Genomic DNA, 27,509 nt, shown 5'->3' with positions numbered 1-27,509 from the left:
AGTGTTTAATATCTTTTATCAGATATATCCCCAATTATTGCATATTTTTGATGCTATTGTAAGTGTACATGCTGATTGTTCTCAGCTAATATAAATACAATTGGATTGTGTATATTGACCTTGTATCCTGAAGCTTTGTAAATGCAATTATAGTAGTTTTGTAGATTCCATTGGATTGGCTACATGGATAATCATGTCATTTTCATATGAAAACAGTTTTACTTCTTCCTTTCCAATCTGGACGCTTTTCGTTTCTTTTTCTTGCCTAATTTCATTGTCTGGGAATCTTGTACAATATTAAATAGAAGTAGTGAGTGGACATCTCTGTTTTGTTTCTGATCTTATAGGGAGAGCATCAGTCTTTCCCACTGAATATGACATTAGCTGTAGGTTTTTCAAAGATGCTCTTTACCTTCTGTGGAAGTTCTTATCTATTCCTGGTTGCTGGGAGTTTAACATTAGGAACAGACATTGGATTTTGCCAAATTCTTTTCTGTGTCTATTGAGACAATCATATATTTTTTCTTTTTAGTTTATTAATATGGTGAATTACATTGATTTTCAACTATTAAACCAGCCTCATATTCCTAGGGTAAATCCCACTTGGTTATGATGTATTATCCTTTTCATATATTGTTGAATTTGATTTGCTAAAAACTATTTAGAATTTTTACATCTATGGTCATGAAAGATTTTGGTCTGAAGCTTTACTGTCTTGTAATGTCTTTGGTTCCCATAGTGTTTTTAACCCAGTTTCTTCCACTGATAAACCACAAATATATTTGCATATCAATAGATGCATTTTTTGCAATGTTTGGGAGCATAGCAACATTTTGTTCTAGATGAATCGTAATTTAATGTAATGTTGGATTTTATTTCCAGCTTTTTACTGTTATAAACAATACACACTCTTATTCTGCATAAATTTTTGCAAACAAAAGATTTTTAGAATAAATTCCTATAAGTGAACTGAGTGGGTCAGAAAGCTACACATTTTAAGACTTATGTATTGTAAAACTGTCCTTTAGAAAAACATAACAATGTATATTCCTATCTGCAGAGTATAATATTGTCTGTTTTTTGAAACTCTTCCTAAAACTATTATTATTATTATTATTTTAAATATTATTTTTTAAAGTAGGTCAGTAGTCCTTGCAATTGATGAAAGCCATTTCTACCACACGAACTTCTCAGCCCCGTTAGTCTAAATCAGCTCTAAGTGGCTTTAAGTTACTAGAGAAGGAAAATGTTGATAGATAGATGATGTCCTTCTATCTATAGAGAAATCACCATTATGATGAAAGATCACTAAGAGATTTGTTTTTATCCCTTAACCTACCTCCGATATGCCCTATGCCCATATCTCCAAGGCAACAGTACCAGTAACTTGCTGATGGAAAGTACTCAGTTTTCACACATGTGGTTAAAGGATATATATATATTTTTAACTTTCGGGATGTCAGAGCTGGAAGAGCTCTTAATAACCAATCAGTCCAATCCTTCCTTTCGTAGATGAGAAAACCGACACAGGGAGAGAGAACTTGCCCAAGATCCCGTAGGAAATCGGAGGCAGAGCCCATGGTTGGACAAAATTACTGCTAAGTTCTATTTCTATTCTGTCCATGACTCTTCTACTTAGACGAATATCTGAATAGAGAACCCCCTTCCCGAACATATGCTTTTCTAAATCGGATGTGTTAAGAGAAGCTACTGTCAAATAGAGAAAACAATTACTTTTGCATTTACATTTATGCTTGGTCTTTGTTTCCAGGGATATCATGGGTAAATGGCATCCCTTTTCCCATTAAATGAGGCTGATAATACAAATAGTTAAATGTGGTTTTGGTTTAGAGGTACAAAAGCCCTCCAGAAAAATCTGAAACCAACCAAGACACAGCCTGAGAGGTAGCAGTACTGACTTGCATCACCTGCATTTCTCTTGGAAAGATACAAAAGTCGCTAATTAATATAGAGATGTTGGGGTTTGATGAATGTATATAACAGCCACAGTGAAAGTTAAACTGGGGATGGGAGGAAGGGAGAACTATTAGAAAAAAATTAGATAATTATGCATAGACACCTGTGGAGTTGGCTATGAGATGGTCGATGGGTTGGATCAGCTCATAGAGGGCTTGGTATGTTCCAAACACACACCCCAAAAGGCCCAGGATGCTGATCATGATGTCCTTTGCAATGGTGACGCAGCTCATGTCTTCAGGGTAAAAGGTGATGAGCTCCAGGAGGGGCGGGATGATGAGGGCCAGGGCGCTGCTGCTCACGGAGCCCACCAGGGAGATGACCAGGTCCAGGCGCGGGATGAGGATGGCTGAGACACCTGTGGGGACAGAGTTTAGAATCACTGAATGTTCTTGCAAGAAGGGAGCTCAGAAATAAACCATTTCTTTGGAGTCTTATAATTCCACAGATGCCTGATAAGCCATTTTGGAGAGGTGGGAAAGAAGCCCACTGCAGACTTAAGCAGCGGTTTGGGCCCTGTGGCTCTGGGCTCTCACCTCTGTTTTAACCACTAATATAGATGCTCTCCTTTTATGTTTTATCTATTGGGTTTTTCACCTATAATATTTATTGGAAAGGCCCCTCCACTACTACCTGTTGTAACCTTCTCATTGTCCAGATGGGAAAATCTAGAGCTCTGGAGGGAACTGGATGTGCCCTAGGTCACAGAGAGCCGAGAATCCATCGAAATGCCCAATCTAAGGCCCTTTCCACTCTACTCTGCTGCTTTGCATTTATATGAAGGAACTTGGTATACCTTAGTACTCAACAAATGCTTGAGTCTTACCCAGATACTAAATCTACAGTGAATTTGAACTAATACCCATAATATAGCCTTTGCCACGGTTAAATAACGAGAGATGGCTCGTTGCTGTCAGAATCTCAACCACTTGTTTTCCTACTCTTAGAAAGACATAGATAATTGAGGACATAAAACATGAAGACAGAATTCATCTGCTCATTTCCTATCTCTTCTATAAACACTCAACTCTTCATCTTTTATGTATATGATGAACATATATCATGGATTTTCCAGGAGAGTCCAATTTTGATAATGACTGAATGAATAAATATATAACTTATGTGATTCAACTTTAGACGACCATTTGATTTTCCTATGAACAAATGAGGAAAAACCTGTTCTAGAAAGCACCCTTACTAAGCTTGCTGGATCTTGAAGAAAACATCACCTCTTTCTGAAATAGGTCCGACATATCCAATCAGAGAATGAGAGAGACTCGTAAAGACTCTCACAGCTGAGAGTCCATCATCCTTCTGATGGGATGGTCCCCAACCACAGCATGTTTAATAAATTGCTTACTGGAGGAAAAAAAAATCAGTGTCTGTTCTCCAGGAGAGCTCACAGTGACAGGGCAGAAAAGATATGTTCAAGGAAGCTCTAATGCAGGGTAGACTGGAGGACTACTCTAGAAGGGTCAGATCTGGTTAAGTCAACCCACTGCTCAGAGCTGTGCCATGGCTCCCCATGGCCTGATCGCCTTAGCACAAGGTCCCATCGGACTCGGGCCCTGCCAAATCCTCTGGTTCATGTTTCATCACTCCCCACTGCTTTTTGTTCTCTAAAGAGGCCAGACATAGGTACCTGCCTCAGATCTGTGCAGAGCCTGCTCCCTACACGTGACACACTCTTCACTTCTCCATCTACCTATGACTTATCTTCTAGGTCTTAACTGAAATATCACTCCATTGGAGAGGACTCCCTGACCTGACCTAGGAAGGCTAAGTTATAGGACCCGTAATATTCTCCTAGGGTTTCCTCTTCTTACATTCTTAACCATCAGATGGTACATCGTTACACACCATCTTCACATTCAACACAATGTGCTGTAATAAGTTTCTTGCATATATTTCCCACTCAACCATAAGCCTCATGAGGGCAGGAGCCATGTCTCCTTCACGATTCGTTATCATGTCCCTAGTGTCTAGCACAATGTTAAGCACATAGTAGGTACTCAGCAAATGATTGTTGAATGAATGAAGGATACTCAGCAAATGATTGTTGAATGAATGAAGGATAATGGAATGGAATTGACAGGTGGATAAGGGAGAAGGAAATGTTCATTTAGCACATACCCGAAGCAGGACATGTTATTATGTCAGCCGTCTCTGGTGATGACTTCCCTGTTCCTGAGAAGCCTGAACTATTGGTTGTTTTTTCTTTTTTTTCCTTTTCAACTTACATCATTCTTATTAGGAAAGATCTCAAAACAACATATTTATAGGCTCCTGATGTCTTGGTACAGACCAGGAACTCTGAAACGCCTCAAACCAAACAGGTATGCTGTTTCTGCTGACAGACCTTCAGTTACATGAAGTGTAACATCTGATATAGCCTGTTCTTCTCCTGGACTGCTCCAAGAGTTACAGTATCTCCTGACCCCGAGCTGAAATAGATTTCCTTAACTATAAACTCTGACTCATGGAGTCTTCGAGACACGATTTGCTCTCTTTCTCTTTCACAATGATCCCATAAGTGGTGGAGGACAGATATAGAAGCTCCCCAAGCCCTCACTTCCCCAAGAGCATCCCTAGTTCTTTCTCTCAGTCCCCATGGGATCCCTTTTCCGGTCTTCTTTCTCTGGACATGCTTCAGAGAAACAATTCTTCCACTCTGTTAGTAATGTTTCCAAAACATCTACCATAGCTCTACCATGAATGAGTGAATAAATGAATGGAAGGAAGCATGAGGGAAGGAAGCAAGGGAAGGAGGGTGGAAGGGAGAAGAGGAAACTCAAAGAAGTATCTTCTCCATGACCTTAACGAATCAGCCCCTTGAGGTTTTTCCCTACAGGTAAATAGTGCTTTATGATAGGGGACTTGACCTTAATTTATGATAGGAAGAAATATGGCACAACGGAAAACACAGATTGGCATTCAAGTTCCAGCTCTGGCACTCAGTGGCTATATGATTTGAGCACGTCATTTCATTTCTCTGGGCCAGTTTCCTCAATTGGTAACATTACATTGCTAGGGTGTCATAAGTATAGATAATGTCAGTATTGAGCTTGGCATACAGGAGGCATATAGAGGTGCTACTGTGAATGATGCTTCTTTCTCTCATAAAAAGCCAATGTATACTTTCTAAGTGTAGGCAGTAGAGATTAGTGTAACATTTACTGTGTGGTTCTGTTAAGCCCATTTTTCAAGCGAAAAGTTGAGGTTTGGAGGTAAAGTATCTTGCCCAAGCTCATGAAGAAGGCAAGTGGCAGATCCAATGGTATTGGGGTAGATGCCAGTGTGGTTCCCAGCCACAGCTTTGGGCAAGAAGTACCCTTTTATCCTACTCACAGGTCAGACAGACCAAGGCTGTGCGGACAGTCAGGTCTGCAAACAGTGCCCAGCTCTCCGACACCTGGGAGATGACGATTGGGATGATGATCTCAGCTGGGACGTGGAACTGGAGGGCGTAGGTGAAGAAGATGCCAATAGAATACATCAACTTGACGGACTGGTACAACCTGCCGATAGAGGGATAGGACGTGAAGTGTGACCTGGCTCCTGGGTGGACCCGTGCAGGACAGACTTACTGCTCAGAAGCTGGTACTTGTCACTGAGTTATAGAACTGGCTAACTTGCATCAAGTCAGGCCTGACCCGCCATCAGAGCCACCCAGGAAACTTACTGAAAGTACACTTTCCTGGAGATTCTGATTTAACAGGCCCGTGGCTCAGAAATCAGTGCCTTTTTTCTTTTAGATTTAAAAGCGTATCCGCATAGAGTAAAAGTCATAGTACTCAAGTCACACAGCAAAAAGCCTCTCTCCTACCCTTGATTCCCAGTCTCCAGTTCTTCCTTCCATAGGCAATTCCACTACGGTTTTCCTGTAGCCCTTCCAGAAATAATCGGTGGATAATACAAGCTTATACTAAATGTAGGCAGGCATTCACGCACACACACACGCCCACCCATGGTAGTATCCTTTACATAACACTGAACTCCATTTTTGATCATTAAATATTTCTTGGAGATTTTTGCCTATCAGTACATATAGATTTGGCTCTTCTATTTAACAGCTGCTTGGTATTACAATTGCATGGATATACTATAATTTTTTAATCAGTCCTCAATTAATGGATAAATTATTTCCAGTCTTTTCCCAGTAAATAATGCCGCAAAAAATATCCTTGAACGTATATCTACATATAGTATACAACTCTAGAGGTAAAAATGCTGAGTAAAAGTATATGTAATTTAAAACTGTGATAGCTGTTGACATATCGCCCATGCGTTGTCCTAGCACGTTGGACGGCTTGTTTCCCACATCCTTGCCCAAACGGTGTGAACACATGCCGCCCTTTGCCATCGGGTTTTTAAAAATTGGCGCTCCTGTTATTATGAGGCAAACAGCATCTTTTCAAATATATAAAATGCCATTTTGGGGATTTGTCTGTGAACTGTGTGCCCATGGCCATCTCCCCCCTCCCCCTTGGATTGTTGGTCTTTTTCTTTGTGGGAAGGGTTATCTGTTTATCCATTCTTTGAGGCTTCTCTGAAGAATCTCATGACCAGCCAGATTCAGAGCACGTGTGAAATCCTCATGGCACCTGATGCCCACGTTTTCCAGCTGAGGCCCCAGGAAAAAAAAGCACCCTGCCCGAGGTAGCTAGTGGTGGCCCGAACTGCCCAGAATAAGAATGGCCTTTTAAGATGGCATCTGACTTGTGTAAATTAAGTTGCAACTTCAAAGAAATTCCACATTTATTATTTCATCTAGTCACTACCACAACACAGTGAGGGAGTGAGGCTGGTAATATTTTTCTCATTTTGCAGCTGTGACCTTGTAGGAAACAAATGCCACACCATCCTACTCACCCCAAAATGCCCAGGCTGTGGGGACACATAACCATGATGATAGCCAAGACTCAACAACTGCTAACTATGTGCCAGACACTTTTCTAAGCATTTTATGTATATTAAACCAATTAATCCTCACAATTGCTCCCTGAGACAGTGTGGAAGTCATCTGGGCTGTTCAACAAATACTTCCAGTTCTTCCAGGCACACTTCCCTGCCCCCTGGAGTGAGGCGTGGCTATGTGGTTTGTTTGCTTTGACTGATAAAGTGTGAGCACAAGAGATGTATGCTTTCACAGCTTTACGGTAGAGGGCGTGATTTGTGTACTCCCTGCATGGCAACCAGCAACATTTTAGGGAGTGGCTGTTCCATCCTTCTGGGCCCTGGACTGGGGATGGTACAGAACTGAGCCTCAGTTATCCCTAATGGGACATGCAGCATGAGCATATTTTAAAGCACTTGTGTTTATTCAGCTATTAAGATTTTGGAGTTATTACCAGACTGTAACCTAGTCTACCCTGACTGATACAAATCGGCATTACTATCACCCTCATTTTATAGAGGATGGAAATGAAGTCTTCAAGATTGGGCAGCTTGTTCAAGGTCATATAAAAACCAGAATGTAAATCTCATTACTTAGCTTTAGAATCTGTGCACTTAAACAAGTGCCTCTACTAACTGCTTAGTCACTATGTACCCAATACTTCTAGAATGAGAACGGCTAACACTTGATGAATGCTATGTGCCAGACTCCAAAAATGTTTCTTGAATGAATGAATCAATGAGTAAATGAATGAATGAATGACTGCAAGAACTCCAGACCAAATTCCAATGGGGGCATAGCCATGGCAGCCTAGGTCCCTTTCTGGAATTGGGGGCCTAAGTAGTGGTCCATCTGAATCCTCAATCATTACTCTGAAGTTATACTTTCTGTTGTTGCTGTTTCTGCTTCCCGAACACTCCAGGCCATTCCTGTTTTAGGGCCTTTGAACTATAGAGTCAGACAGGTCGAGTTTCAAGTTTCAGCTTCCCATGAATAATAGGAGCTGGGACAGTTACATCCGTCTCCAAATATCAATTTCCTCAGCTATTAAATGGAATTGATAATCATCATGCTAACTCATAGGGCTAACTCATAGGACTGCCTGCCTGGATTATCAAATTTACCTGTTATTATAATATAAGTATTAGCAGTTAAATGTGCTACGATAACCCAAAGGATGCCATATTTTGTTGCTGAGTCTCAGATCCCATGACTCTCCCCTCCGTACCCCAGGCAGGCAGGGACGTACCAGCAAATGGGCAAGTTGAGAGTGATGCTGGCCTGGGTACTCGACCCAAACTTCATGTAGCCGAGGGTCCCTAGGCAGACGTAGAGGATGATGATAAGGGACATCCCCGAGTACAGAACAAAAGAAAACTGCTGTGGATGCTTCATCTGGTTTTTGAGAGGCAGGACCTGGCGGCGAAAGGAGGTTGTGAAAGAAAAGGAGGTTATGAAAGAACCTGCAAAGGAGCAGGTTCCTCATCAGCACAGACATCCTTCAGGTGGCCCTGGGTCGGGGAAGAGGCCTCTCCACCTGGCCACACCCCCCTTTAATTTTCCTCCATGCTCTCTACTGCCAACAGTGCCCTCCTCTATCTGGGCTAACGAATAAATTCTCATTCAGTCTTCAAAGCTTAGTGTGGGACAGTTGGTACCCTTTCACTGGGACAAGATCACGTTCTTCGCTTTTCATAAATACTATTATTCAGTCATCTGAGGCAATGGCTGGCTTCCCTAGAGAGCACTAGGGACAAGTCACTCAAACCCCACATTAATCTTACCGTACCGACTCCTTCAAACGTGAAGATGGCTGTACCAAAGAACAGCAAAAAGGTCTCCCAGCTTGCCATCAAGGGTAGGTTGCTGGGATCTGGAATCCCCTGAAAGGAAGGAGAAGGGCACTGGCTTCACCATGGCGTAGGAATCATCCCAAATCTTTGCCTGGAAGAAAGCTGGGCCACACCCGACGCCAGCAGAACCGGTGTTCGGAGCCCCCATGAGACGCACAGAGCTTCGTCAGTCTGCTCATCTTTTAAAAAGTTATTATTTTTATTGTGATAAAACACATAGCATAAAATTTACAGTTTTAACCATTTTTAAGAGTACCGTTCAATGGTTTTAAGCACATTCACCTTGTCGTGCAACCATCACCACCATCCATCTACAGAACTTCATCATCTCAAATTAAAGCTCTGTACCCATGAAATAATTACTCGCCATTATCCAGCCCCCTGGTAACCCCTATTCTACTTTCTGTCTCTATGAATTCGACTATTCTAGGAACCTCATATAAGTGAGATCATATGATATTTATCTTTTTGTGACTGGCTATTTCATTTAGCATATTGTCTTTAAGATTGATCCATGCTGTAGCATAGATCAGAATTTCATTACTTTTTTAAGGCTGAATAATATTCCATTGTATGTATTTACCAGATTTGTTTATCCATTCATCTGTTAATGGACATTTGGGTTGTTTTTACCTTTTGGCTATGGGGAACCCTCTCATCTTTACCTGTGGGGAGAATGGGACCAGGGAGGAGAGGGGAATTGCCTGAGGCTACTCTTCAAGCTAGTGGCACAGTGCAGATAAGAATCCAGGTCTTCTGTTTTCCAGTTCTCTAATGCCTCTTTCCTATCATTTATCTCAGAGCTGTGCAGTCTACTAACTGGTACAGCAGCTATCACAGGTCTAGAGAGAACAATGATTTTAATGAAGTCCTGGGGTGGGCATAATAATGTGCACGTCCTAATCCCTGGAACCTATGAATATGTTATGTTACATATGGCAAGGGAGAATTAAATGTTCAAACTGAGTTAAGGTTGCTAATCAGCTGAATTTAAAGTAAGATTATCCTGGATTATCTGGATGGGCCCAATGTAATCACAAGAGTCTTTAAAAGTGGAAGAGAGTATCAGAAGAGAACCAGAGAAAGATGATAGCATGAGAAAGCCTGGGCCTCACATTGCTGGCTTTGAAGATGAGGTTGGGAAGGCTCTAGGAGCTGGAAAAGACAAGAAAACAGATTTTCCCTACAAGTCTCCAGAAAACAACATACAGCCCTGCTGACAGCTTGATTTTACCCCAAAATTGTAAGATGAATTTGTACTGTGTGAAGTCACTAAATTTGTGGTAATTTGTTACAGCAACAATAGGAAACTAACACAACCATAATGACTTTCAAAGAAATGAAACCATAATGGTGGAATTTCAGGGCCTGTCATGATAGCATAGCATTGGCTTAGGAGGCAAACTGACCAGAATAGAAAAATTGCTTTCCATTTATCAGTTTCTTTGTCTATAAACAGAGGATAAAGGTAGTACTTCCAAAATAGTATTACTGTGAAGATTTAGTGAGTTAATATAAGTAAAGAACTTGGCATCAAGTAAGTCAAATTCCTTTATCACCCATGTATCCCCTATCCACCTATCTCTGTTACAATTTTAGTTAATTATTTGAGCCAGGCTTATCTCAAGTGAATGTAAACTCCAGGAAAGTGGACACCCTATCGGTTTTACTTAGCACTGAATCCCTAGGCCTTTGCACAATGCCTGGATCTCAGAAGGTATTCAGTAACTGTCTGTTGAATGACTCATTGTTATGCAGTTTGATGATGATAATGATGATGATGACCACAACTAGCTTTTATAGATTGTGGGACACAGATGTCACCTTAGCAGGGGCTGCTCAGAACAGTGGGTCACCTTTCTTACCTTTACCTGCCCATAATGATAATAACTCTCCCCAAGTGTCTCAAAAGCCTTGAACACTGACCCCCCCCCCGCCCCCTTTCTTTGGTGGTTTCAGGCACAGACCTGCACGATATACTCAAAGATCAGAGCCATGCTCCCTAGGGTGGTGATGTTGGCCAGGGTCGAGAAGATGGATATCAGCTTCAGGTTCTGGATAAACACCAGCAGGATCAGGAAAGGCAGGATGGTCACCATGTAGAAGCGAATGTCCAGGATGGGGGTCAGCACCAGGATCTTCCTGGGGTGACAGCTGTTGGAGACCATGTGGGCTTCTTCCACTATCTGATGCAGAGCATAAGGAAGGACAGTGCAGCTAGAGTTGCAAGATTAAACACAGGCTGCCCAACGAAGTTTCAATTTAAGAACATAAACAGATAACTTTTTAGGAAACGTGTGTCCCAAATATTACACAGGACATATACATAGTTTAAAAAAAAATTTTTTTTTGCTGCTTATCTGAAATTCCAATTTAGCTAAGTGTCGTATATTTTTATTTGCCAGATCTGGTAACCCTAACTGTAGTGCCCATGACTGAGACAACCAGAAGCCCTTAGAATCATAAAATCTTAAGGTCAAAGGGTCCTTTTGTCATCTAGCTCGGCCACCTCTTCCTTATCAAATGATTTTCTTTCATAGATCCAGAGCACGGGAGTTGATTACACAAGAATATCTTCTTCAACTTTAGAGGGCCCTAAAAGCTAGAAAGCTCTGACTATTGAGCAAAATCTGTATGTTTAAATATTCCATCTATAATACTCACCATAGGATGGCTGTTTGAGTATACAAAAACAAATACCTTCTCTCTATTCCATGAAGTCAAGAAAGAAGGTTATGATTGATTTATAATGCCTATTAGGGATGCAATGAGGGCGAGATTGTAATTTGTTTGCCTTACATTTAGTCATCTTCTATATGACAACCCTGAGATACCTAAAGTAAAATCACCAACATTTTTAAGGCTAAAAATCCTGACTGGACATGATTGTTTAAGACTCCCTCATCATGCTGGTTTCTCTTCTCACATGTTGCTTTGGCTTCTCTGAGATTTTTTTTTTCTTTTTTTTTTAGGTGAGACAACCCTTGGTTGACCCCACAGATTGCAAATTGCAAGGACCTTGTCAGTTTACAAACCCTTATTTTTTAATTTTTGGCGCCTACAGCACCTGGTCTTCCTAGGTGGTCTCCCATCCAAGTACTAACCAGGCCCAACCCTGCTTAGCTTCCAAGATCAGACAGGATCAGGCTTGTTCAGGGTAGCATGGCCGTAGCCTAAGAAGGATTGAGGGGTGGGGGTAGAAAAGAAGCCATCCCCTCCCATAAACTCAATACTAGTTTCTGCGAAGGGAGCCCTAGCAGCAGGAGGTCTGCTTTTCTACCACTCTGCCCTGAAGACTTATTTACCTGTTGTAAATTGTCTGCTATGAACATAAAATAAACACTGCAGAAGCCCAGTTGGGTGATGATTAGTAAGAAGCTGACAATGTACCTGAGAAGGAAAAAAAGAAGCAGATGGAGGGAGAAAAGTTATTTTTTTAAATGCAATTATTTTTATTTTTTTGAAACAATTATTTCTGTTGTTATTTTTAGTATTTCCCCACTTTTTTTTTTATTTTGAAAAACTTCAAGCCCACAGAAAAAGTTGAAAGACTAGTATAATTAAAATCCATGTTCTCTTTAACTAAATACACCAATTGTTAACTTTTGGCCCTAACTGCATTATGTATGTATATGCATATTCTCACACACACACACACACACACACACACACACACAGTTTTTTCAGAACCATTCGAAAGTCAATTGCAGGTAAAACACTTCAACCCTAGATATGTCAGCATATTTCTCTTAAGACTATGATATCTAGAAAATAAACTTCAATATCCTCAAATATACAGTCCATATTTTTTTTTAAATAACCTAATCTCCAAAATATCTTTTATAGCTGTTTTTATGTTTTTGATTCAGGATCTAATCGAGGTTTATGTGTTGGATTTGGCTGTGAATCTTTAGTCTTTTTTCAGGTAGAACAGCCTCGTACACATCTGCCTTTTTTTGTTTTCCATGACATCAGCTTTTTGGGAAGAGCTCAGGCCAGTTGTCATGCAGAATGTTCCACGGGCGGACTGTATGACAATTTCCTCGTGATTAGCTTCAGATAAGCACTTTGGCGAGCATGCCAACGTGACATTTTGTACTCCTTTTCATCACATTGGGAGCCACGTGGTGTCCTGTGGTCCCACCGTGCTGGTGACCGCCGGACTGCTCCACTGCAAACGTACACCCCCCTCTTGGTACTCTTGGGGCAAAACTCTAAGATGGCATGAATATCCTATTTTCCTCCAGCCAAGAGCTTTAACATTCACTGATGATCCTTACCCGAATCAATTATTTTATCTGTGGTTGTCAGGTGGTGGTTTTCTTTTTCCCTTTTGCATCTTCTTCTTTTTTTTTTTTTACAAGGTGGTAGTTTTTTAATTCTATCTGTCATTTCTTCTAAATTTATTAGCTGGCATTTAAGAAACACATTCTTTCCCCTTCTTTTATTTTGTATCACAATGGACACATTATTTCTTATTTAACATATTTTAGTCCATTATCATCATTATTCTTTTGGATTCTTAAATTGTCCTCGGTTCAGGAATTCATTTATTTTTTAAGGGAATGAAAACATGTTCCAGTACTTAGATTTTAACATTCAGATCAGTTTTTTTTTTTTTTTCAGGATTGGATTGTGATACCAATCGCATCAGAATCATCTGAGGATTAAACTAAAACTACAGATTCCTGACTCTCATATCAGCCTATTGAGTCAGGGGCTTAGTGGCATCATGTGAGACTTCAGGATGGAGATTTTTTTCTCTATTTATTGTGGAGATTTTCAAACACATATAGAAGCAGTGACAATAATTCAGTGACTCCTGGGTGCCCATCCCAGCTTCAACAGTTATTAAGCTTTTGCCAATCCTCTTCCATCTATCTCTTTACCCTACGACACACATGCTTATTTGCTGGAGTATTTGTAGCAAACTAGAGGCCTCACTTCACCTGTAAATAATGCAGTATGCAGCCCAAATGGACAGTGACTTTATACACACACACACACACACACACACACACACACACACACACACAATCACCATGCCATTACCATCCCTTACAAAATTAACAAAAATTTCTTTCTATCATTTAATATTCAGTTCATATTCATATTTCTTCAATTATCTCCCCAAATGTCTATTTTACAGCTGGTTTCTAAACAAGTCTATACATTACATTTTGTATTTTAAATCTCTTAAGTTATTTAAGCTGCTATATTCTCCCTGCCCTATATTCTTTTTTTTTCTCGCAACTCTTATTTTTTTATTTTTTGGTTAAAGAACCAGATAATTTGTCCTGGTCCCACTTTGTGGGAGTAGTTGATGACTTCATAGTGTCAGTTATCTTGTTTCGCTATCCCCTGTGTTTCTCATAAACTGATATTAGATCTAGCAACTTGATTAGACTGAGGTTCTTCATTTATCCTCCTGGTGAGGATATTTCTGAGATGGTGTTCTATACTCCCTGCTGTGTCCCATTCTAAGATACCTCATGTCTGGCTGTCCTGTGTGTAAACAAGAGATGCTAAGATGAATACCTGAGGTCAGGTGGTATTAATGTATTCTTCCTTTATAAAGTTTCCTAATGGCTTGTGAAGTCATCGATGATTGCTGCTTATGTGGAATGAGCAGTAGTTTTTAACCAAGCTCCCCATTTATCTCTTAGCACAATAAAAATTGCAAATCATTGGTTTAAATATTTTCCCAATTTTTTCTCAGTTACTGGACCTCCAGAAAAACGAGGTGGGTGGGAGCTAGTCCTTGCTTTGCCACTAAATTCCTGTGTAACCCTGGGGACCTTTATTGCCCCGTGTGGGCTTCATTTTTCTCCACATGAATAAGCATGGATAATGGTGATGTCTAAGGATCCTTTCTGCCCAAAAGTTTTACTCAGAAACTCAGTGTCACCAGAAACTGATAAACTTTGGTGACAAAGGATGGGTAACTGCAAGTTACCTGTGACTACTGCCCCATGATCTCACCTGTCTGATAATTAGAGTGACTGCTAATCAGGAGATCAATGACCTATTGAGAGTTCCAGGTGAGGAGTTGCCTAGGTATCTTGGGAGCCACCATGCTGACTCATTACCTCTTGAGGGCTCTGCTGGGAAGGCTGAAAAGTTAGGCTCTTGATCAAATCTCTGTTCCATTACCACCTCTGTCTAGGTGCCTGGACATGTTATTTTGTCTTTATGAGCCTTGGTCACCTCATATTCCCAGGACAATAAAGACCTCACCCTTCCTATCTTACAAGGTGTTGAGAAGATCAGAGGAGCTGAGACATAGAAGGGCATTTTGTACACCATAAACTATTTTATCAAGCTGGGGAACAACACAAAAGTTCACCATTAGAGAAAGGATTAAATAAATCTATGGTATACATCCACATCGGGGAACATCGTGACCCTTAAAAAATAATGAAAGTGATCCACATTGTCCCAATGTAGAACAAAATTCGAGACATAGTGTTAGATGAAAGAGCAGATTTTCACAAAATATCAATTAATACACAAGAAACTGCAAAACAAAATGTATGTTTCCATTCGCACACATATATCCGCGAACATGCAGTGAAACAAAAATTTAGAGAACACCGACTAACTTGAAAGCTGTGTTTACTTCTTGGATAAAGAGTGGGAAGGGAGATGATGCTATCAGAGGAGATGCTATATCGTTTGATAGTTTGCAATAAGGACTTATTCATTTAAAACCTGTGTCACTATAAATAAAGGAAGAACAGGTAAGGGTTATTGTTGCCATTGCTGTTGTTATCATCATTATTATTATACTACTATATCATCTATGACTACTACCTCCCCCACACCGAGTGGGTCCTCAGCCAGGCGTTTTGGCAGGTTTTGAGGCCATACATCATGGCCTCTCCGTAGTTCACAAAAGTCTTTTGCAGTCTAGAGAAAGGACAAGAAATGCATAACTTAAAACATTTTTGGTAGAGGTACAATTTACTCCCAAAGTGAGTAATTATTATATATTTGTGTGTTAACATGGAGCATTCCAGTACTTTCCTAGCAGCAGTATTACTGAAATATATTATAGAAGTATATTTTGAAAACTTTCAGGAATCTGCCTTTTTTCTATTTCTGTGGTAGTCTTTTTAAACATGAATATTTAAGTGGATTTTTAAAAAATAAAGAGTAGCTGTGAATTGAGTAGGTCTGCAAACCGGGAAAGAGGGGATGTGAAACGCATGAGGTGTGCGCACCTGGTGGGGGGAGGAGGGAGGAGGGAGGGGGGATGTGGGGATGGCCAAGCCAGTGATTCTGTCTTTTCTGGACTTCCATTCCCCCCTTCTCATGGCTGAGGGAGTTGGGACATGTGAGATGCCTGTCCTGGAACAGATCCCACGCAAAGGTGATACTTAGGCTCCTGCTCAGTAGCCTGTAGGATGTGACACCCAGGTTCCTGCCTATCTTGTCCTCCTCCCTAGGCGGCCCTTCCTAAGGGTAGCGAAGGCCCTGCTCAGGAACTCAGGAACTATCTATGAGTACGAGGGAGCCGCAGCAGGTTGCCGAAGACCTGGATCCCCAGTGCTAGCTGCACGACTGAGGGGAGCAGCTGGGAGAGGGCAAGACACCCGGATGGGTCAGAAAACCTAAGGTTTAGATCCCGACATGCTCTCTCAGGTAGCGGGGAGACCTGAGTGAATGTCTTTAGATTTCTGGGCCTCAGGTTTTTTTTACACGCAGTCTGTGTTTGGGGGAGCAGACAGAGATGGATGCGGGGATGTGCTGGGATGTGCATGATCCTTCTATTGTTATTATTATTCATCGTGCTTGGCATTTCAAACACAAAGGAGGTCACGTTACATAGGACTGGCAATTATGTTAGTCTGAGGGTTATAAATTCAAAACTGTGGGGGCCAGATAGGTATCAGAGATACCGTGAGAGAGGCTGGGTATAAGACAGAATGGGGAATAGTGGAGACAGCGGTAAACCCTCTGGCACACATCCTGTTCTAAAAGGAATTGACTGGGACTTGGCTCCAGCTGAATGATAAAAAAAATGAAGCCCCAGAGGTGCCTGATTTTCTAACTGGCACGGAAAATATGGAGATCTTTTGTTAACTGTGAAATCTCCATGTCTTTAAACATAGGCCAAAACAAAGCGAAACTGTGGAAGTCTCCCCAAACATATCTGAAGTCCATAGTTAGCTCTTAGGCCATCAGTCTGTAACCTCCGTATTAGAAAAACAAAACAAAACAAAACGAAAATGAAAAACAAGTCATCATAAAAAAAAAAAAAAATCGGGAAACGCTTTCTTGGTGATCTAATGGTCCCAGCAGGCTTGAAGGCAGGAAAGATTTGCAAAATGGTTACAGCTGAGTCAGACAGGTCTTGGAATACTGGCTCTGCCACGTCCTAACTGTGTGACCCTGAGCAAGGCATTTAACTCATCTAAGTCTCAGTTTACTCATCTGTAAAATGGGAGAGATCATAGTGCTATAAAAATCTGCTAAAAGGAGTAACAAAAGGAGCCTTGCAAAGCTCTTGCCATGTACCCGGCACAGAGTAATTGTGCAACAAATCTAATTACTGAATGAGTAAGTGCTCTTTCAAGCGTGTTGAGAGCTGGAAGGTGCTCCCCCTAAGTTAGGTGTGACTGAACATACTCTAGATACACCTGTTTGGGTCTGATAATTTGGCTTTAAGGGAAGTTTCATTTAATATCTCTACTTTGACTTTTGAAGCCTTTCTGTACATCTGCAAGGGCCCGTTTAGACTTCCACGCCTCGGGAGCAGCTGAGTGCTGTGGACAGAGAGTCATCAGGTGGTGGGCTAGAAAAGATTATCAACCACCCATGAGTTACTAGATTATAAGTATGAAACTCTCAGCATTATTTGATTTCATTGCATTTGTCGCTTCTTTGCAATGAAGTTTTGAAAACGTAGAGTACCGTGTGCGCTTTAGTAATGGCTGAAGTCACTCTGAATTATTAATTTCATTGCTTTTTTTTTATACTTTTAATAAATTGTCCCCAAAAGTTTTACCTGGAAAAAATTACCCTTCCTTACAAGGTATGTGCACTGGAGGTGGGGCAAGTTCAGGGTGGGGAGATCAAGAGGAACGACATCCCTAAGTATCTTGCATATACACAGTAGTTTATAGAGCATGTTTGCATGTTTTATCTATTTGATCTTTCTAGGTTCAGGGAGTGCAGGAACTTGACAAAGTTGTCCAGCTAGTTAGCAGCAGAGTTGGGCTGGACCTAGGAATTTCCAGTTGGGGTTTTTTGGTACCCCTTCCGCCGCCTCTGTAGCATCTAAAGCAGCAGGGGCGGGGGCCTGAAATGTGGCCAGTTAATTGGGTCAGTTGTCAGAGGAAACTCAACACACCCTCAAATGGGGCTTGGCATCGGGGTGAGAGAGAAGCAGGACTCTCACCTCTGACTGAGGTGATGAGCACAGTTCAACAGGATGGCCATGCAGTGCACAGTGAGGACCCCGATGGCGAACAGGCTGATGGGACCAACCTGGAGAGCAGAGGAGAGGTGGGGATGATGAGCCACAGACTGACCGCTCCCACACCCGGCCCTCTCTCGGCCTGGGTGCTGGGGCCCCTCTCATAATAAAGCTGCCTCTGGGGTGACAGCTCCAGTCCCCATGTGGTCTGGCTTGAATGCCCTTCTTAGCATTGCGACAAAGCGGCTGCCCAGTCTCTGCTAGGATACTTCCAGTGACAGAGCACTCACTATGTTCCCAGACGGTCCCTGCCTTTCCTCCAGATCCCTTATTCCTTTGTCCTTACTTCCTTCATGATACTTGAAGACCAAGGTTCCTCTTAAAACTTGGTTCTCTTTCTCTAGTATGGGACTGTCAGCAGGGGCACTAGTGATATTTTGGGTCAGATGATTCTTTGTCGTGGGGGCTGTCCTGTGTGTTTTAGGATGTTTAGCAGCATCCCCTGGCCTCTATTCACCAGGTATCTGTGGCAACCTCTGCCCTCAACTTGTGACAACCAAGAATGTCTCTAGACATTGTCATTGTCTTTGGAGAAGGTAGTGTGCGTGAAAATTTATCCTCAGTCACTGCTCTAGTGTATTTATTTGTCAATATCTCTTTTATTTTTTAAATAAAAATTGTATATATTTAAGGCATACAATATTATGAATTGATACATATGTATATAGTAAAATGATTACTGTAGTCAAGCTAATGAACATATCTTCTCAAAAAAATGAAAAATAGTTTTCATTTGTTGTATATGTGAAGAGATTTTTAAAAAACAGCGCTCGTTATTCATAATCTTCCAGATGTGATCGATGGTTACAGAGTAAAGAGGGACTCTTGACTCTCACACAGCCTTTGTTCTGAACACTCATGCCTTTCCTGATGTGACCTGAGATATTATCTAACACAAAGAAACAAATGAGAGGTCAAGAACACCACTGGATTCTACTATAATGTAGCCTCTGTATAGCAGAGACTTTTAAATAAAGGCTCACGAATGCACATAATAGGTGCTCAATATATGTTTCTCAAATGAGTCGTGGTCAGAGGTTCTGGTAGGATATGGAGGGTACAGAAGTCTGCTGACTCGTAGGAAGCAAAAATCAAAGAATAAAAGGGCTATCTCAAACAGCAAATACCACACTGGCAAAGATGGTTTGGCAAAGGGCCATTTGCTAATAATACTCTACGGAAGTTCTAGAACCCTGAGGATTCCAAAGAAGAGAGTCCCATCTCTGGGTTAGAACTACTATGAATCAGAAGTCATGTCAGAAGCCAGGATCTCCATTTGCCTTCTCTAGGCCTGGAGAGAAGGAGAAATTTGCTTCGAGTAAGTGGAAATACTATATTTGGCATTAATTCAATTCAATAGACATGAATTGGGACTTCCTGCGTGCCAGTCTCTATGGCAGGTGTTGTGGGAAGGTGTAAAGGTAAATCAGAGAGTTCCCGCTATCGGAACTTTCAGGTAAGTGAGGAAGACAAATATTTTTTTAAAAATAAGGATCTCTCATCTTTGTAAGTGCCGTAAGCGTTTCATGTGCGGTAGATATAATTTCTCGAAAATCAGCAGGCGAAGGTGGCGTTAATTTAACAGGAAACAGTTAAGTTTTACAGAGGAGGGAGAAGGGGACAGCTCAGGAAGAAACAGAGGCGGGATGGCAGGGTGTTCAGGGCACTGGTGAAGACAGTCGCCATCCTCATCCTCCAAGCCACTTCCTCACAATCAGTCGAATGGTTTCGAACAGGAGCCACACATGGAAACAGCTGCAGAGACCAGGCTGCTGATGCAGCTGAGCGAAATGGGCTGGATGTAATCCTGGGACTGGGGGCTACTGTGGCAAAGTCGATTCTGCACCAGTTTGTGAGGATGGCAGATCTTTAAGAATGATGGTGGGGTGGGGGAATTGAAGGGGGTCAAAAGGTACAAACTTCTGGTTATGATATAAATAGGTACTGGGGAGATAAAGTACAGCATGATAACTGAGTTTACACTGCTGTATGGTATATTTGAAAGTTGCTAAGAGAATAGATCCTGAAAGTTCTTCTCGTAAGGAAAAAAAATGTTTTGTAACTATATGATATGGATGTTAATTAAACTTACTGTGGTAATCATATTGGAAAATATGTATGTCAGGTCATTAGGCGGTACACTTTAAACTTATCCAGAACTGCATGTCAAATATATCTCAATAAAACCGGGAAAAGAATAATGTCCTACCCCCGCCAGGCACACTCCACTTGGCTTCAGGTTGGCTCCTGTCGATTGATGCCTGCAGGCACATTTCCTATTGCAGAGGGTTTCCCCAAATTGCTCATCGATAAACAATGCAAGGGTCTCAGGGACCCACCGCCCCATTCCCCCAAATGCATAAACTCCGTTCCCCATCACCAGGTCCCCCTTACCAATAGGCCGGCATTTTTCATGGCCAGGGGAAGCCCCAGGAGCCCTGTGCCGATATTGCATTTCAATAAATGGATCAAGGTTTGCATCATCCTGCGTGGGAAGAACAGGGAGACAAGAGGGTATGTTAGTGGGTGGCCCAAAGCCCAGCCTCCTTCCAGCATCCCCAGTACTGTCTGCTAGGAAGAAGGACAAAGCCAGATGAAGTGGAATCTGGTTCAACTCTGTTCCCAGGCTCTGTCCTAGAACATCTGACCCAGGGCTGGTACTAGTGCAGATGGCTCCACAAATATTTAACCCACAGTAAGCGCTAGAGAAGAAGTCGATAATTGCTACCAACTGAATAATTCCCTATACCAGTTTATTAATTAATTTGTCCAATGGTTTTTTGATGATTTATTCACTCAAATAGTATTTATTGAGACCTGCTAGATGCTCGGCATTTAGATAGACTGCAAAAAACTTAATAATTTTCTCAATTTACAGTCTCACTGTTGATTCACTCACTGGAAAAAAATAATCTCCCACCACATATGGAATATTTACTTGTTCTAGGTTACTCCAGACCTGTTCATTCAACTAATAGTCACTGTGAATTTATTCCATACTAAGCACTGGATAAAATTAAATAACATTGCTGCCGTGCGTACAGAATGCTTTCTATGTGCCTGGCAGTGTGCTAGGGGCTAGGGTTCTAAATGTTCTTCACACCTGTGCTGGCGGCTCCTGCCCAGGCAGCTCCAATCCACTGGGGAGGAGGAAGGTGGAAACAGGATCATAAGAGAATCAAAAGGGAACTGAAATGAAAAGCTGAGTGCAAAAGCACAAAGGTAAGAAGCACACGATTCTGAGTTCTAATTCTGCCATTAACCTACTGTGTTTGGTCACTGCTCTGAGAAGACCTTCAGCTGTTTACATCTTCTGTTTCTTTGTGTGCCAGAGAGAGAGAGAGAGAGAGAGAGAGAGAGAGAGAGAGAGAGAGAATAATTCTTGCCCTGCCTACCTCCCAGGGATATGGTAAGAATCAGAAGAGGTACTACAGGATGAATCTTGGAAAGGTGAAGTGCTTTGCAGATGTGAGGCATCTCAGTATCAGCATCAGCAATATTATCATCAATATCATCATTGCATCATCCTATCGCCATCATAACCACCTTTGGTTTGGCCTTATGGTGCTCACCTGTTAGAAAGGGACTCTTTGAATAGGAAGCAGAGATGATAGGAAAAAGGCAAGCAAGGATTGGTTGGAGCAGGTAGAAGAGTCCCCTCCTCCTGGAACAAAAGGTACCTTAAGAAGGCCATTGGAGGTAGTGCAGTCTGAATTGTCTAGAGGCACCTGGGACAGTGGAAGGAGACTGACCAAAGTCACACAGCGAGTCATGCAGAGACAGTCTCTGTCCTATCCGTTAAGAAGTCAGGGCTGCGTCAGGCTTTCACATTTCAGTAACAGCTGGTCAGAGGGTTGGTTCAGAGAACAGGGTGAGCGGGCGCTTGGGACCTCTGTGACTTCCTGAATTTCTATTAGTTCAGTCTCTTCATCTAAGGTTGGGGGACCCCATTGTCTCTTCACTTCCAAGAGGTAACTTTTATTTCTTGATAAGAGTAATTATTGGAAAATATGTCAAAGCAAAAAATCTTTTAAAATCTTTTGTCGATTCTTTGATGATAATTTCTCCGAAAGATGTGCTCTTTCTCCTACTTCCTGCTCTCCCCCCCTCCATCACTTGCCCCATTCAATCAGATAGATCTCTTGGGAAAGGTGAGACAAGTTTTGAGAAACCATAATGCCTTAGGCTAACAGCATCAAAGGTCAGGGCCTCAGGGAGTGAAAAACATGTGGGGAGGTCCTGAAAAATTTTTTTTTTATGGTTTTTTTTTTCCCTTGAAAAACAATATACATTGCTATTCTAAAAGAAAATACCTCCTTAACATTCCTCCGGGCATCCCTATTTGCTTTTACATGCACATATTATAATACTGTGTCCTAAACTAAATTTCTTTATGAATAGTATGTCCTATATATTTTCACAACCATTGATTCCCTTGATCACTTGTAATGGCTATATTATATTCTATTGTATGTGTGTATCATATTTTATTTAAATGATCTTATGGCTTCTGAATTATCAATATTTTAACCAGTGCTTCAATAAAATTATTATGCATTCTTATGTTATCTCATTAGGAAAAAATTCTAGAAGTGGTATTATTGACCAAAGGATATATTTATTTATATTTAATTATACTTTAAAAAACCATAAGTAACACAATATGAAATCCAAAAAGTAAAAAACAAGAACCAAAAAACTTTATGTAGTGAATATACATCTCTCTGCCTTCTCTGTCTTCCAGTTCTTTTCCCCAGAAGCAGTCACTACTGCCAGGCGGGTGTGTGTGTGTGTGTGTGTGTGTGTGTGTGTGTGTGTGTGTACTTTCAAAATAAACACATGCCAAATAAGTATTTGTACATTTTATATAAATATGTATCAGGATTTGACATACACATTGCCATCTAGAAAGATGCCAATTCAATTCTTCCCAAAAGAACATGAGAGGCATTTCCTGACACCCTTATCAACACCAAATATTGTCATTTACAATCTCATTATGCCCACGGCCATTATCCGACCAGCTTAAATAGTGTGACTGGCAATACAGTCCTAAGAAAAAGTTCAAAGTGTCTGAGTTTACCACAGTAAAAGCAGGTACACAGGGCTAGGTGATGACTTTTTGTTTCCTAGATGGGTTTGTAGTTGGAAGGGAGAGAGGCAGGGAGAAAGAGAAAAAAAATGAGTAACAGCAGATGTAGGAGAGGAAAGCAGCCTGAAACTGTGGAAGAAAGAGAAGCCAGCCTAAGATAGAAAATTGTTTCTGGAATCAAGAATCTCATGCTGGGGATGGCCACACTATCTGGGTTCTCTGCAAAAACTGGGCAACAGGTCTAATACTCAGAGCCACACAGATCAACCCTACAGATTCTGAAGGTTCTGTCTCACATCCATTTGTCTCCTGTTCACTGAGGATAAGTGTACTGAGAGAGAAGTAGGAAGATGTGGTCCAGAGCTGTGAAGGCAGCAGATCTGGAAGGCAGTGCAGCCACTTACGACAATCCACTGGCTTCCTCAGCAGCAGGGACATTCTCTGAAGTGGTGTTGCTGCTGCTCTCAGAGAGTGACTTGGACTCGTTGTCCAGGGAGGTAGGCTCACTGTTATCATTCTTTCCAAGCAATGACGTCTTCAGCATGGTGGGGAGGTGGTGGCGGCTCAGAGTTAAGGCCTGTAGCAGCCTTGAACCAGCCTTCCATGGGTTTTTCTCCAGAGAAACCAGGGCTGCAGGCCTGAGATGCTGGCTCCTAATCCTCTTCTGGCTGAAGCATAAGCATGTAAAGCATTGGTGGCAGGAAAAGCTGATGTTGATTATGCCTCACCTGGCTTTGGGGGGAGGACTTATGAGAGTCTCATCTCAGGAGGACCCTCAGTGTCCCTCGCGATTTGTCAGCCACACGCCAGGACTCACTTGGACTTTTGGCCCCTCCTGGTTTAGCCCTTAGTGCTATAGGGCGAAGTGAACGGTGTGCCTGGGAGGAAGAAGGCACCATTGGACTGGAGGTCCTGGTGCCTGGATGTGGGGCCAGGATCAGTGCTCGGCTATCTCTGGCAAGGAGGAAACCAGAGCTACCTCACAATGGAGGCCACCCGACCAATAAGGTGCTGCAGAATCCCAGGATGCAGGTGTGGCCCAACAGAGGGTAATCCGGCCACCACCTGCCCCGGGTAGGGGGGAAGCATGGCTTTTAAGGCCCAGTTCGAAAGTCACCTGCTCAGAATTTCTGTATAGGAGGAGTGTATGGACTGCCACCTATCTGGAAGGAAATACAAGTAAACTTTTAAAGAATTATTTATTTAAAAAAATTTATTAATTACTTAATATATGCTAGGTACTGTTCTCCGTGCTGGGAATACAGTAGGGTAGAAAACCTACTACAATCCTCTCTGCCTTCATGGAATTTACAAGCTAGTGAGGATACTGACAATAAACACAAAAAGTCAAGTATATGTTAGTTGGTAATAAGTACTGTAAAAAAGATAATGCAAAAGGAAATGAGGATTGTTGGCTGCGGGGAGGGTTGCAATTTTAGATTGCGGGGTCAGAGAGGGCCTCACTGAGGAAGTGACATTTAGGGAAAGGGTTTAAAGTGTCTTGTTTATGTTTTGAGAAAGAAACTCAAAGCAGAGGAAACAATAAGTACCAAGGGTCCGGAGGCAGGAGAGCGCCTGGGGTATTTTAGGAGTGAGAATAAGGTCCTGCGGCTGTCTTCATCGTCCACAAAGGACAGGAGAGATGAACAGAGGTGGGCATATGTCTGGTTTGTGCTGGCTGCCCTGGCGTAATTATTAACAGTGCCTCTTTTCACTATCAAAAGTATCCTGGTGTGAATGGTTAATTACATGGTCACACCAGAGATGCAGTTAATGCAAGAGGAAGTAATGGAAGAGGAATAGAATGATGGGGGCAGGAGCTTGTAGGCCACTGGAATGCCTTTGGTTTTTATCCTGAGAAGTGAAGTATCACGGAGGGTTTTGAGCAGAGAAGTGACCCGACTTGCATTTTATGGGATCTCTCTGGTCCTCTTGTTGGGGGGAGACTGATTGGGGCGATGGCAAAAGCTGGGAGATAATCAGGAGGCTGTTACAATAAGCTAGGAGGCTACTGCAATGACCCACCAAGATGGTAGCTAACGAGATGGTGAGAAGTAACTGAAGTCTGGATATTTTTAAAAGCTAAAGCCAAGAGGATGTAGACAGTTTTGTAACTAACACACAATCTATATAACATTTCCATCCTCTGAAAAGTTTCCTCGGGTCTCCGTTGTCAATCTTCTCCTCCAACATCCAGCCTCTGACAACTGTTGATGTGTTTCATCCCTATGGTTTAACCTCTTCCAGAAAGTTATATAAATACAAGCATACATAAGCTTTTAAGTCTGGCATCTTTCACTCAGCATGTTACTTTCAAGATTTATCAATGTTGTTGAATGCATCAGTTAATTCCTCTTTATAGTTGAGTAGTATTCCATTGTATGGATTATCACCATGTGCCTCTTCATTCACCTGGTGATGAACATTTGGATTATCTGCAGTTTAGGGTGGTTATGAATAAAGCTGCTAGCAACATTCATGTTCAGAACTTTGTGTGGTCAAATGCTTTTATTTTTTCTGGTAAAGATTTAGGAGTAGGATTGCTTGTGTACTTTTAAGTTAATAAGAAACCGTCAAACTATTTTCATAGTTGCTTTACCATTTTGCATTCCCATCATCAATTTTTGAGAGTTCCACTTGCTTCCTTAGTTTTTTTCTCCTGCCTTATTTTATTTAATAAAACTCTATTTATTGGATATATAGGACATGTCCAATTTTTCAGTTTTATAAACAACACCGTGATGAGCATCCTTGTACATGTTCCTTTGAACATTTATTTATTGCCTTGAAGAAAGTTTTATAGGTAGAACTGTTGGGTCAAATAACATTCTTATACTCAATTTTGATTCATGTCGTCCTCTAGAAAAATTGTGCCAAATGCAGTACCACCAAAAAAACGGAGTGTCAATTTTTCCACACTCTGCCAATGTGTTTTCATTAATCTTTGCTATGTTTAGCAATGTGATAAGTAAAAATGACTCATTATTGCTTTAATTTCTAATTCTTTGGTTACTATTGAGGATGAACACCTTAGACAATTTAGACATTTGTATTTGTTCACTTGTGAATGCCTTGCTTGTGCTTTTGACTTTTTCTACTGGGGTTTTTTTTTTGGGGGGGGGAGGTTAGTTATTGAGTGTGTATGTGTGTGTGTGTGTGTGTGTGTGTGTGTGTGTGTGTGTTTGCATTTAGGTATTTACCCCTTTATACAGTCTGTTAATATTTATTCTAATTGGAAATCATCATTTACTTTTGTCTATTTTTTAATGCAATATTTTAAATGTTTAAGGGTTAGATTCTCAATCTTCTTCACTTTGGTTTTTGATTTCATAATGAAGGGACTTCTACTACCTCATGGTTTTAAAATATTTTAAGTTATGTCTAATTTGAAATGGTTCTTAATTTTAAAATAATTTAATATTAATATTTAGATATTTATGAATATTTAATTTTAATTCTTAACAGAATCCTGGCTTTTAGTATTTCACTGTTAATTATGATGCTGCCTCTGAGATCACCTTCCTCCTCCTCAGGTCATGTTAAGTTTCTTGTATTTTTATAACACTAAAGACTTTTCTTTTAAAGTTAGGCCTGGACCATGAAATTCTATTAATGCTTTTTTTCCCCCCAGAACCTACTGATGACAATTTTTCTTCCCTGGTATCAAACATTATCTATAGTAGTGGATTTATCAATGTCGAATCATCTTTGCATTCATAAGGGAAAGCTCGACAGCACTTTTTTTTTTTTTTTGAGGAAGGAATTTAGAACTTAACTTTTTAGAAGGAAAACCTTATTAACAATCTCTCTCCCCACCATACAGGCTAAAGTGCCAACAGTTAAGAAAACATACGGAATAGCCCTTAGTTGCAAGGGTGAGGCAATGGTTCCTGCTGAACCAGTCTAATACAAGCATACCTCCTTTTATTGCCTTTTGCTTTACTCCACGTCACTGGGTGTTCTTTTTTTTTTTTTTTTTTTTTTTTTAACCAAATGAAGGCAAGACCCTCCATCAAGGAAAAGATTACGACTTGCTTTATTGCAAAACTCGCTTCATTATCATGGTCTGGAACAGAAAATGCAGTATCTCCGAGGTATGCCTGCAGTCACCCGCCTGGAATATCTACCGTGGAGGAATTAATTCCCCTCTCACTGCAAACAGTCCTAGAAAGTGGAGAGTAGGTTAAATCTGGAGAAGATGATTTAAAA

General features: G+C 41.2%; 1 protein-coding gene and 1 pseudogene across 1 annotated transcript; both read right to left on the bottom strand.

Annotated features, from left to right (window-relative positions):
- Positions 1-1,419: 1,419 nt before the first annotated feature.
- On the bottom strand, positions 1,420-24,198 carry SLC36A3 (solute carrier family 36 member 3). The gene is made up of 10 exons (XM_016118767.2): positions 23,705-24,198; positions 20,603-20,693; positions 18,131-18,219; positions 15,541-15,636; positions 12,033-12,117; positions 10,695-10,913; positions 8,659-8,757; positions 8,124-8,290; positions 5,326-5,495; positions 1,420-2,335 (listed from the first exon to the last, which is right to left on the bottom strand). Exons 1-10 carry the CDS (start codon positions 23,842-23,844, stop codon positions 2,067-2,069), a joined length of 1,425 nt encoding a protein of 474 aa, XP_015974253.2. The 5' UTR covers positions 23,845-24,198; the 3' UTR covers positions 1,420-2,066.
- LOC118605798 lies at positions 11,783-11,901 on the bottom strand (annotated as a pseudogene).
- Positions 24,199-27,509: the final 3,311 nt, after the last annotated feature.

Source organism: Rousettus aegyptiacus, unplaced genomic scaffold (genome assembly GCF_014176215.1).
Source record: "Rousettus aegyptiacus isolate mRouAeg1 unplaced genomic scaffold, mRouAeg1.p scaffold_m13_p_7, whole genome shotgun sequence".
NCBI classification, from domain to species: domain Eukaryota; kingdom Metazoa; phylum Chordata; class Mammalia; order Chiroptera; family Pteropodidae; genus Rousettus; species Rousettus aegyptiacus.
The sequence above is the reverse complement of the archived record's forward strand: the minus strand, read 5'-3'. Positions and strand labels throughout refer to the sequence as shown.

Coding starts and splice junctions, on each gene's coding strand:
- SLC36A3 (XM_016118767.2), bottom strand. CDS start 23,844: ATGCTGAAGACGTCATTGCTTGGAAAGAATGATAACAGTGAGCCTACC. Junction 20,694..23,704: donor GAGGAAGCCAGTGGATTGTC/GTAAGTGGCTGC, acceptor CTTCCCACGCAG/GATGATGCAAACCTTGATCC. Junction 5,496..8,123: donor CTCAACTTGCCCATTTGCTG/GTACGTCCCTGC, acceptor CTCTATCGGCAG/GTTGTACCAGTCCGTCAAGT.